This window comes from Anarrhichthys ocellatus, unplaced genomic scaffold (genome assembly GCF_004355925.1).
Source record: "Anarrhichthys ocellatus isolate YVR2014 unplaced genomic scaffold, GSC_Weel_1.0 scaffold27, whole genome shotgun sequence".
NCBI classification, from domain to species: Eukaryota; Metazoa; Chordata; class Actinopteri; order Perciformes; family Anarhichadidae; genus Anarrhichthys; species Anarrhichthys ocellatus.
The window spans coordinates 3,189,327-3,202,062 of record NW_022280057.1 but is presented as its reverse complement, the minus strand read 5'-3'; the positions used below and the strand labels follow the sequence as shown (position 1 = coordinate 3,202,062).

Genomic DNA, 12,736 nt, shown 5'->3' with positions numbered 1-12,736 from the left:
TGGCCTCACCTTCAGGCCTGTACTGAGCTATGATGGTGACAGTCTGTCCAGCTCTCTTCAGCGCTGCAGCCGCCTGCTCATGTGTGGCATTCCTCAGGTTCACTCCATTCACCTGCATGAAACCAGGCAGACGAAAAAACCTTTAAGCAAGAAAACCCCTTGTAGATCCTAAAGGTGTGGCGTTTGTCTAATTATGTAGTTCTGAAGAAGAAACAAGTCTAGCTGGATGGAGCAGAGCTTATCCTCAAGCTGGATGGTTTGATTCCAGCCTGTGGAGATAAGATCTGCCCTCAATACATATGACCAGATTATAGGTTTGTTTGAAAATGATATGACTTAAGACCACTCATTTTGAATAACCCTCACAATCACACACAATCAATGTTGCAGTTAAAACATTTATTCACGCTTAGAACAACTTGAATGACTTGTTTTCATAGAACGTGTCGCAGTATTAAAATAAAACACATATTTAGAGCAACACTGGGTTTGCTGAAAAGGTTAAGAGTTATGAAATACAAGTCAAGGGATATAAATATGTGGGTTCCCTCCGGGTTCTCCGGCTTCCTCCCACAGTCCAAAGACATGCAGCTCAGGTTATTTGGAGACTCGAAATTGCCCGTAGGTGTGAATGTGAGCGTGTCTGTGTCTGTCTCTATATGTGCCCTGCGATGAACTGGCGACCTGTCCAGGGTGTACCCTGCCTTCGCCCAATGTCAGCTGGGATCGGCTCCAGCGCCCCGCGACCCTGAACAGGATAAGCAGTTTGGATAATGAATGAATGAATGAATGAAGTCAAGGGATATAAATATGTAATTCAATGAATACTTTATTGATTGACAGAATGCTCTTGTCTGGCGGAGCACAGCTCAGCTCCCTCTGAGTTGTTATGGATTTAATGTTATGCTCAAGGACATTCCAGCAGGGCAAATGTTTGCTGGCGTTCTAAACACTAGGCTACCTTAATTCTATCGTCCATATTCTGACATTCTGAGTTAGTAAAACGTGTTACAGTCGTTGATTTGGGCAAACAGAAAGCTTGAGGTTGCGATACTGACCGAGAGAATCCGGTCGCCCCTCCTCAGCTCGCCGCTCAGGTCAGCCGGCCCTCCTGCCAGGATGAAGGAGACGAAGATGCCTTCTCCATCCTCCCCGCCAACGATGTTGAAGCCCAGGCCTGTGGAGCCCTTGTGCAGCAACACCTTCCTCGGCTCCCTGCCAAACAGAGTGACAGCGTCAGGGTGAAGGGCAGGACAGAGAGCAGAGAAGAGATGGGCAGAGAGAGAGAGAGAGAGAGAGAGAGAGAGAGAGATATGACCAGAACGAAAATAGGAACAGCACCAAGAGAGTCGTGTACAGAGGCAACAGCCATCTTCTGTTGTGTATGATCCCAAAATGTCGAGTGCTGCAAGCTGTAGCACTGCAGATCTTTTTGTAGATACACTCTGCATATATTTAAAAGTGAGTGCTTTAAATAGAACATTTAAATGATGAATCTACAGGACCACTCACCAGTAGAACACAATGATTAACCATGTCGTAATCATGTAGTAATCACAATGCTAACATAGATAATGTGGATGACATTGACAACACGGCAAAGAGTTTTGCAATAGATACAATGAATGCAATAAAAACAAGCAGCAACACGATTGGATCCAAATGCATATCATCTGCTGGCTATAGAACTTTCTGCTTTGCATGGCAATCTCATGGAAATGTGCACACATGTACACATTTAAACACCCACTCGCATTAATGTGCGCAGACACAATGAGCCACCTCCTGCTCGACAGACCCACTCTGCTTTAGCTTTAGCCACTATGACTCATCCTACAGCGGGCTATTCAGACTGCTTCAGTTTTAAGATGCGAGAGAGGCCAAACCGCTGCATTGGTCCAGCAAAAGCCCTCTGAGCGCGCACTTCACACGAGCGCAAACACACACACCCTCTAGGAAGCCCAGCGTTGGCCTTACACAAACACGCACACCAACACATGCACACTTTATTTACAAATGCACACATAAACCTACATGCGCTCACGTACGTAGCCATGCACACACACACACAGACACACACACAGTTTCCACTCTTTAACAGAAAACACTGCATGGTTCCCATTAGTGGTCTTCTCTTCCAGTACTCAGCCTGCAGTGTACAGGAACAATTCCGACTTAATCCCTAGTGGCTGCGCTCTAACTTGCTGTTGAGATCATTTTCCCATTGATGGCAGCCGAGGCAGCATTCCAGACTTTCAGAATCATCACCCATGACTGACTGAAAAAACTAAAAAGCGTTGATTACTCCACTAAAAGAAATTAAAAGCATCGGAAAGTCCTAAATAGTAAATCGGTGCCTTCAGAAAGACTTCAGGAAGTGACTGTTAAAGTGTATTCATTTGAAATGAACTGAATTTAGATGCAGATGATATCTTGTAAGACCACTAGATGAGATCAAAAGCAACATAGTGAGTCTGGGTCTGCAGGATTCCTAACAAGTAGTGTTTCTACAAGGCAGAATCAGGGACAGATTTAATCTGATCGTACTGACAAAGCTTAAAACATTCTTGCTTTTCTTCTAAAGCCTTTTAGATCTTTTTTGTATAAGAGATGAAAAGCTAAAATAAAAAAAAGACAGGTGGCAAATGCCGTGAAATATGCTAAAACTACAAGTCAAGCTTAAAATAACCTCGCTTTCCATCCTGAGCTTTTCATTCCATCTCGAACGAGGCACACAGATCTCCATGGTTACCTTAGGATCCGGAAATGGTGCTTGCTTCGGAGAGAGCATTTCCTAACAGTGCGCTCAGGCCGGCTCCTCACCAGCGACATGGAAGATGAGATGTTGACTGTGAACATTGTGGCTATGGCACATCGACCCTTCTCTTCCTGTCTGGCCCGCCACTGAGAGAGGGGCCACAATTTTAGTGTTCACCTATCTTATCCATGTGTGCTGTGATTGGAAGCAGCTCCTCTATGGGCTGTCACAAACACTCTCTCCTCATAATCATCACCAGAAAGGCAAGACTGAACATTTAACCCTAACGCTCCCATGCAAATCACCTCCGTTCAATTCTAAAGAGAAGAGGGACAAAATCACCCCTCACTCATGTCTGGAATAACCAGGACTAGATTACATCAAGAGCATCAGGACTTGGCGGATGTGTCGAACTGGTTATCCAAGGCCCCCCCCCCCTCTCTAATACAGCACACCAGCATTCCTGTCTGTCAGCCCTGGTCCCCTGGAGAATGGGCAGACAGATTCCCAGAAGCTCCTTGCTAATTTGTCCAGAGTGAAAACAAACTGAGGAGCTCATGAACTGACTATCGGGCCATGTTCTGTGACCTGGCTGCACGCCGTGCATACAGTCGGTGCAGTATGCAAGTGTGTGCTTCTGCATGCTCTGTTTGTTCATAGGATGTAAATCGCCTGGATATTCTCATGGAAAATGGGAGCGAATACCTACAGTTTGAAATGCAGGGATCAAGTCCTCCCTCGCTATCACAAGACCTGCCTCTCCTCCCTTTCCCCCCCTTTGCCTTTTCATCCATGCCAGGAATGTAAACAGTTAGAGCGGTAAAAACCCTTTCTCTCTGCCCCGTCATTTCTCCTGCGAATATTTTCACTAATTCAACCCCCTCCACCGCCGTTATTTTTTCGCTGTCTGCTTCGGGGTTGGTCGCAGCTCAATCCTAAAGCTGTGAATGGATATCTGGGCTGCGGGGTTCAGCGGGTCATGCTGCCCTGGACTCAGCCCAGTAATTGGCTCTGCTTGGCTGATTAATGGTGGACACTGCAGATGGACGCCATTTTCCACAGACAGGCACTACCTCTTGCGGCACTTTATCTCTCCCTTTCCCCCGAATGGATCACATCAGCTTATGAATAGAAGCGTGTACTGATAAAATGAAAAGGATGCGTTTTCTCCGTCTTCCTTTTCACTGCTTAAATCCCCCCCCCTGTATTTTCTGTGGCTAGCTTCATGGCCTGCTATTTTCTTCTCATTTGACATAGGGAAAACATTATTCACTGTTAAGGTGATTGACAGTTTAAGATATTTCATGCCTCTCACTGTGAGCAAGAATAAAATGGAGCGATGAATGATCAACACCTAAGACGAGTACTGCTGTGATTTCCTTTATTTAAAACTCCCCTTTTTGCTTTTGCAGGTTTTAAAAATACTTAATAAATGTAATTCGTTACTGATGACTGAATTATTGCACTGACCAGTCAAAGGTTTTGCATTTGTTTGTGTGCATCAGACACATAGAGGTACTGATTAGCTCACCTGCTGCTGCAGTCCGCAGGCTGCTGTATTTACGTAAGCTGTGCCTGAACAAAGCAGCCTAACTAGAAGCATTGTTGTGTATATCTAACAACTGCAGCCCTGATAGGACCAGCAGAGGGGAGCTGCTTTGTTAGTGATTGTGCAGCCTGTCACCACTGCACACAAGTATGTTTACACCAAACATGCATATTTAAACGCAGAGGTTTTTATCTCTTACCACGTGGAGAGAGACAAGGATGTACAGTACTGACATCGCTCCTGAAGAAGGGGGTAATATCAGATGGAGAAGGGGGAGGATGTGCATATCCCCCTCGGTATCCCCCACCGAGGGGGATATGCAGATGGGCAGAGGGCCGATACGAGCTCTGACTCATTCCTCACAACCAGCCTGCTCCATTTCTGCGGAAGCCTGTGCTTACTACAGCATCCATCTAAAATAACCCCTCCCAGTTGGAGCCAATGGGGAGGTTGCTGGAGCTGGAGGGAGGTGTCTGCTATCTGTCCGTCAGTGTGATGGAGCTGCATGCTCATCTGCTGTGATTGGGATCAAGTCGGTTGTCAGCCATGATGTCCTCCGAGACAATTCTTTTTGGATTATGCAGCGGACATGACACACAAACCCACTAGGGACAAACAGGTGCACGCATGGTCACAGTATGTAGGCCGCGCCTGATTTACTAGCTGTCCGGTGTGCAGGACGTATACCCACAGGTATGTGTCCGTGTCATAATTGTGCATTGCATTTAAAGCGTGTGCGTATGCATGTGCGCTCCTATGTATCAGCACGTTACGAGCAAAAGTCTTTACAGTATGTGTGTGTGATTGGTGCTGGCAGCACTGGTGATGAGAGGGGTAAGACCTGAGTGCATGGCCTGGTTTTCCCAGTGTGCAGATGAATCATGACAGCTGCAGGACTGTCTGCTGCTACTGGTCCGCTGGCCCGTACAGATCAGGCTCTTACTCCCCCATTACATTTCTGGTAACAGCCAGGCTTGGTGTTTATATTTACATACATAGAGCAGCAGGCAAAACATTCCAATGGATATTTGTGCTGTGTGGCTCCAGTCAGCCCCCCTATCCTCCTGTACTGTCTTTTTTTTTAAACACATCAACCTGCCTTTAGTTACAGCCAAACAGCAACACCGTAATCTGTCCTTTTCTCACTCACAAACATACACACACACACACACACACACACAGGAAAACACATATTGGCAACAAAAAAAATGTCATGAATGGCACAGAATATAAGCTACTTTCTAAACAAACACACGACACAAAAGCAATGGTTCACAAACACCAGGGCATTCATCCATGAGGTGAAGCACAATGGGCAAGACTGTGCATGTAGTGTAATAAATAGGAGAAACAAATAAGCTAAACTAAATCAACAAACAGGAGGCCTTTTTGCACATTTGGTAATGCCAAACACATTGCCATAAATATCATGTATATTATTGTCCTCAGCAATAACCACCAGTGAAAGTAGCTTGGCCCGAGATAGAGGGTTGGTTTTGTCGATGCCTCCTGACAGATGGAATTGAGCAGCTTGTGGGAGCGTGAAGCCCTTTCGGCTGCACTCCCGTGGAGATGTGTTTGTGAGGAGCAGGTACGACTCCATTTTAAACTGCGATAAACAGGGCCCTATTGTTTTAGCTTCGTAGATGTGGGCAGATTAGTCTGAAATTGATGGACAAATAACAACTGCGGAGCAGACCTTTGAAATTACGAAAAAAGTGCATCAAAAAACAAAACAAACACACAAAGGGCAAGAAATAATAAGCTAATGTCTTATAAAACGTTGCAGCTCTACAGTCAATTTGCTTTTACAGTATTTTGTTTTTCAGCACAATTCATGTGAGTGTGGTATGGGTCAAAAACGGAGTGTTTCATCCAAACATAAACAACATACTTAGCGAAACAGCATACAAAGCAGCAAAGACGTGAGGTGAGAAAACATACAAACATGCAAACACGGAGACAACGAAAGCTAAAAGAAGTAATTTGCCACCTTTCTCCTCTCTGTCTATTGCCTCTGCTTGTGTGGCAAAAGATACCACAGGTGAGGTTGCGGTCCCTCTTTGGCCCTACTCCTGTCTGATGCCAGATCCAGGTGCTAAGCTATATAGAGGAGGGTTAGCTAAGCGAGGCGTGATGGACTAGGTTAGTACCTGCCAGAGAAGGGGAGTGGACCTTGGCACAAGGGAGCAGGGGAAGGACAGAAGCCTCTGTAGAGGGCCTGGGGCACCTTGATGTCCCCAGGTTTGTGGATGACACTGTAAATAGGTTCAGCCCTGCTGTGGGGTACAGGAATCACAGTGAACGGGACAAGTGCGGGACACAAACAAAGCACACATACCGACAAAGATGCGACAAATGCACATACAAGTCATGTAGACAGCTTGTACAAGGACATTACAGGGCCACATAACGAACACTCATCCAGTAACACATTCACTCCACAGCACGCAGACACTCATAAACGCCTGCATGCAGTCACGCACACGCAGAGAGAATACAGCCTCCCCCCCCCCCAAGCTGTGGGTTAAGATGACTCAAGGCCTTTTGGGGCACTCCAATCAAGCCTCTATGAATGCTACTTTTGATCCAGTACTTGGATATGAGGTCAAAGGTTAAAACACAGTCATAACAAGTACAAGAAGTGACAAGAGGCCTCTCTGCAAAGTATTTGGTCAGCACACAGCCACCACACACTGTCAAGCTGTAATACAGTATGCACCACCAGGGCCCTGATGAGCTGACAAAATTGTAAACAAAGCATTGTTTTGCTTCATGAAACACTTCATAAGAGCAATTTACATGACTGTATGTAGATATATCGTTTAAATAAACCACACAATGACAACACCTTTAAAACCGCAACAAAATGGAGGCAAAGAGAAACCCATGGAAACTAAAAAAAGAATTGATTGAGTCATTTTTCAGTAACACAATTTAGCTCCACAGCAATTAGTCTTCACTTACAACAGCAAAAAAAAAAACTTCAGTGGATTTCCACAAGCAATCATTCACATTTACATTCACAGAGCCTGTATGAGTGTAATGTACGAGAGGAGAGTCAATCATGGAGGAACCGGTCTGCAACATACCTCGTGAAGTCTTCCTCCCCCAGCATGTGGCGGGGAACTGGCGAGTACCTGGACGGGGTGACCTGGGGCGGCGGGTACACTGGCTTGGGCTCCATTGCCCCCATGTAGTTGTGGCTGACGTGGTTGTCCACCATGGTGGGAAAGGCTGGAGGGAGGGCCATGCCAGTAGGGGGAAAGAGAGAATGATTACAACACAGGCACAACAGCAGCGCTGCAGAAGACGCAGAACAAACTGCAAATGAGGCAACAGTTTGGCTGGATTGTCTTAACCACTCTATTTGGAGGTAAAGAAAAAACAAATGCGCATGAATTTGCCTTCATTTTCAGCTTGTGTTTCTTACCCTTCTTTTTAGCAATGTCTTCGCGTTGCCAGATCTTCACAATTAACTTGGTGAGAACAGTGATTATTATTAGCAGTAGGAATGGTGGCCAAAACTACAAAAATAGGACCCAGGTTGTATGAAACCAGAATTCAAATGACATTAAGGAATTTTATTTATACACGTATCATGTCTTGTCTCTGTTCTCTGCCTGTGCTTTTTATTACACAATAGGTAACCAGCACGGGCTAATGTACAGTATTAACAGAGATGTTTCAGTGATCTACACCTGATGTTTCTTCTTCTCAACTGGGGATGTTTTTCTGAAAAGTTGGAGAAGTACTTGTGCGTGCACGCAAAAGACAGATCACAGACACAAAACACTCTTTTCCCCTGAATTTTCATTCTTGATGGAGGCAGTTGAGCATGATAAAACAAGCGTTTCAAATCCAGATCATCTGACCACGGGTTATGCTGTCAGAGCGGGGTTAAGTCTGCATTAAGGGTGCGCTTAAACCCTGCAAACCCTTACAGCAAACATTTAGAACATACAAAAAAAAGCCCTCAATTGCCCCCTCTAACACTATATCACTGTTCTGTGGAAATTTGAGAAGCTGCAGCTCAAGATCGTGGGCTCTCATGAGCAGGTGGGATGTGAGAAACCATCCACACTCAGTGGGAGGCAGAGAACTGCGCTTGTTGTTGCTGTGGGTAGGATTATATGTGTGTGTGTGTGTGTGTGTGGTGTGTGTGTGTGTGTGTGTGTGTGTGTGTGTGTGTGTGTGTGTGTGCATTCACTACATTCACTATGTGGGTGTCTGGGTAGCAGTTTTGGGGAGAGAACAGTGATACAACACTAACATCTTTAACAAAGATAAAAAAGATGATTGCCAGTGTAAAACGCTCTAACACAGACCTTGACTTATAAATCACCCTTAACCTTACGTCAAGACAGTTCATATAAATGAACCTGCTCTTGTTTTGGAGCTGGCTGCTTAAAGTGAGTATAAAATGCAGTGTGTGCCTTGGAGAGTGTGTAAACAGCAACGAGAAGAGGCAGATACGTACTGCTGGAGTAGTCTGGAGGGGCGTACATGTCGTTGAGGTGCACAGGTCCTGGCTTGGCCACCTTGAGGTAAACCATATCAGAGGTGTTCTTCAGCGCGGCCACTGCCTCCTCATGACGCACATCCTGTAGCACGATGTTGTTCACCTGAATGTGATGATTGTCGTGAAAAGAGAAGAGGAACATCAACACTTGGAACACCTAGTGTCTTCGCCGCACTGTGACAACATCACGCATCACAACAGCACTCACACCAGCCAACACAATAATGAATCATAGCTTGGAGGCATTATGAGATCTTCAGTACATTTCAACAGCAGAGTGAAAGGTTGGTGTGCTGCGCAGCGTTAACAGAGGTCAAAAGCAGTAGGTAGAGGTTCTCAAGATGCTCTGAATTTCTGCAGTTTCTCTTATAAGAAAAAAATTCCATGGGAATATACTGTCAGTCAAAAGTTTCTGAACACTTCACATATTATATGAAGCAACGTGCTCTTTAAATAACTCACAGCTTAGCTTAATATGACAGGATGGGGCGAGATAATGTAGTGTACTTATGTCCCATAACCATTCAGTCATCTACATAAAGCACATACATGCCCAGCTGAAGCATTAGGTGTTTGTAATCAGTCCTACTAACAACTACAGCTGAATTTTTGTTGAACTCGCCAGTGAACTACATGAGCATGTACAATAACTTCTGTTTGATTTGAATATTGAATATGTGACTGAGTCAGAGGGAGGCTCGTACAGCAAGCAGGCGATCTCCAGTCTGCAGCCGTCCATCTTTTTGGGCAGCTCCTCCTTCTATGATCTTGGTAATATAGATGCTGTTGTCTCCTGGGATATGTTGGTTGCCGATCCCTCCAGCGATGCTGAATCCAAGCCCTGGTTGAGTAATACGCACAGTCAGATACGTCTATAGGTATACATAGAATCACCTTTGATTTAACACATTTTTAGATGTATTCCATGTCTGGAGCGGCCTCCTCTATACTGAATACTTCACTTCTTGTAGTCTTTGTATGTGTTTCCAAATTGAATGCCCAACATATATTTCTATCTTAGTGTGTGATGAGTGGGACGTCTCCCTGACCTTTGGGCCCTTTCAGCAGGTTGACTTCCAGAATCGTCTCGGGCGGTGCCTGCCTCCGTCGGACCAGCAGCCGCACCACTGGCCCCGCCTCCTTCAGGGCTTCCACCGCCCGACTGTGAACCACCTCAGACACGTCCACTTCGTTCACACGTAGCACGCAGTCATTCACCCTGCGGAGGGAAACTTTTTAATATATATCACACACATCACCCTGTCAGTTGGCCGATGCACACTCTGTATCATAACTTTTGCATGTTTCAGGCTTTGGTTTTCCAGTGAATCATAACTTTGAGGAAACACATAGAGCCTGGGGGCAGAGGACTGTAGAGACTCTGCCTCCCACACAGCACTGCCTGGCGGGACACGGTGGTGGTGAGCTTTAAAGAGGAGAGTAGGGAGGTTAGAGTAGAGAGAGGACAGAAGGTGCAGAGGAGCTTGAAAAGAGAAAAGAGGGAAAGAGCGAGGAGAGGAGGGAGGGTGACATCTAGTCTAGATTTTTTAATTTCACACTGTTTTACTACTATTACTGTTATTATAGCGTTTAATTATATTTTATTACTTTTTTTTAAATTGTGATTTTATTGTCTCACGTGCATTGGTCTTAAATTGTTTAATTGTGTTCGTCTTTTCTGCTGTTTCTTCATCTTAATATCTGCTTGTCATTAATCTGTGGAGCATTTGTAACTGCAATGTTAGGAGGGGAACTTACCCGAGCCTTCCATCCATAGCCGCTGCTCCACCAGGAATAATCTTGGTGATGAAGATCCCCGGATCATCAGGAATGTGGGGATTGTCTATTCCTCCGGCAATGCTAAAGCCCAGGCCAGAGTTCCCCTACACACAGGTTATGATTGGCATTCTCAGTGGGGTACCATAAACAACACACACACATACACTTAGCTCTAAGTGATGAACCCAATGTGGGCTCAGGGTCAGTGCAATGTGGCTCTTAAGTGTATTGGTATCTCAGAAGAACACGTGATCGATGCAGGGATTTCACCAGGCCTTTCTGATGTCCATTTTCATGGACACGTGTCTGTGTGTGTGTGTGTGTGTGTGTGTCCTTGCATGTAACAAATGATAATGCCATGTCTTTCATTAGAAGAGGACACTTCATTCAAAATGTCACAGTTCTTCCATCAACCCACAGAGATGCATCAGTGTTAGAAATGCCCCGTGTTCACAGAAAGGTTGAGTTATGATCTAAAGTAAAGATGAGCTGAGAAGCATCATTTGTATTGCATGATACAGAGCTTCTCACTCTCTGCACTACCACCTCCCGTCACTCTTGTCCCTGAAATGACAGAGGACCCCTTTGGATCCAGTGGGTCGAAGCGCACTTCTGCATCTGACAGCCGTGGCCACAGAGACAGGCAGCAAACAAGACAGCTGAGAAAAGACTTCACTTTATTATTTTCTATAATTAATGAACAACAGTCACAACAAATTAGAACAGAGGGAGGCTGAGGCCTCCCAGTGTGCGGCTCTGGAGCCGAGAGGAGTACACTGGGCCTTACCACCAAATGTTACACACCCACAGTCCTTTTAATGTGTGACTATGCACAGCTTATTGAAGCTTTCCGCATGCAGAAATGCCACTTAGAGTGGAAGGGGCGGAGAGATGGTGTGCATCTACCGTGGGATCGGCGGTGCATCTATATGTGGGTTGAATAATGAGAGTAGAAACATAAGGATCTGCCACTACAAGCTGAACCGCCACTGACAAGTGCAGCGGTGACTGCTTAACAATTGAACAGGAGAGCACTTTACATTTCTGGCGTCTGCTGATGACATGTGCATCAGGATTATGTAGATATGCCTCACTGGCGTTATTCTGTGCTGATACTCACATGAGACATTCTTACTGCAGCGATGGAACAGCTACAACTTCACTAACACGCTGTATCACGTATGATTCTCACAAAGTACAGCAATTAGGATCTTTCTCTGGTTTTCATGTTCTTCAAACTCACTGAGTGAAGACTACTTACTACCACCTAGTGGGGAGACATCTATCTATCATGCAGAAAATGCATTAAAGAGGAATGTGTAAATCGTGGTAAGAAATGTAACAAGCAACTGGTCAATCTTACCCTCTCCAAAATGATCTCTTCATATTTGTACATCCCATCACTGCCATTTACCTGTCAAAACAAAAAGCATAATGGTGATTTACATCACTGAGCCTGAATTAAGTCATTTTCTAGAAACACAGTAAGAGATGCATGCAAATGTTGCAGTTAAATCCTTCCCCATAAAAGAAAGAGTAGACTTATGTTAAGAGAACCATGGTGAATAGGATTGTTAACAAAATATACACATACATTCACCAGATTGTTTTACTAACTAAAAATACCACCACAAATCAAAAGTGCCTTTCTCTGTTAAAATGCGTTTGCAATGTGACACTAAATGTGCAACTGCAGAATGCACATTCACCACAAACCGGCAGGGTCAAAAGGATAATGGCTGTCGGTCCACATGGCAAACAGCATGTTGCTACCAGGAGGAGGTCTTTTCATCCACACACACACACACACACACGCTCATGCACAGAGGGAGTGTGAATGAGAGAGATATATACTGTACAGAGAGAGAGAACAGATACTTACATAAGGGCCTGCATCTAGTGAGTCTGCGTTGACGATGATGGGGGGAGGGTTGGCCTGTGAATATGAAGAAATACACATTATCTCAGTGTGCGAGGCTGGCAGCACGCAGACGTAATGCGGTACACACACTATCACTTGGGAGCAAAGTGAACGGATGCCATGGGAACAGTCAGTGAATCTCTTCGGGGATGAGACTGTATGTGTGTGTGTGTGTGTGTGTGTGTGTGTGTGTGTGTGTGTGTGTGT

At 45.1% G+C, this 12,736-nt stretch overlaps 1 protein-coding gene across 7 annotated transcripts in view; it reads right to left on the bottom strand.

Moving 5' to 3' along the window:
* dlg3 (discs, large homolog 3 (Drosophila)) overlaps nt 1-12,736 on the bottom strand; it is a 69,432-nt gene that overhangs the window by 13,028 nt on the left and 43,668 nt on the right. For 4 of the 7 annotated variants that reach the window (XR_004213299.1, XM_031862927.1, XM_031862925.1 and 1 more), the window contains 9 exons: nt 12,491-12,544; nt 11,972-12,022; nt 10,588-10,712; nt 9,879-10,048; nt 9,534-9,670; nt 8,788-8,932; nt 7,400-7,562; nt 1,059-1,215; nt 10-112 (listed from right to left, as the gene is read on the bottom strand). Coding sequence is in view for 6 of the 7 variants with exons in the window: in XM_031862927.1 (XP_031718787.1) it covers nt 10-112; nt 1,059-1,215; nt 7,400-7,562; nt 8,788-8,932; nt 9,534-9,670; nt 9,879-10,048; nt 10,588-10,712; nt 11,972-12,022; nt 12,491-12,544 (1,105 nt within the window). In the remaining variant the exon portion in view is untranslated. Of the gene's footprint in view, nt 1-9; nt 113-1,058; nt 1,216-6,460; nt 6,587-7,399; nt 7,563-8,787; nt 8,933-9,533; nt 9,671-9,878; nt 10,049-10,587; nt 10,713-11,971; nt 12,023-12,490; nt 12,545-12,736 lie in introns of all 7 variants that reach the window. The other 3 variants (XM_031862926.1, XM_031862929.1, XM_031862932.1) reach the window with 2 other exon arrangements.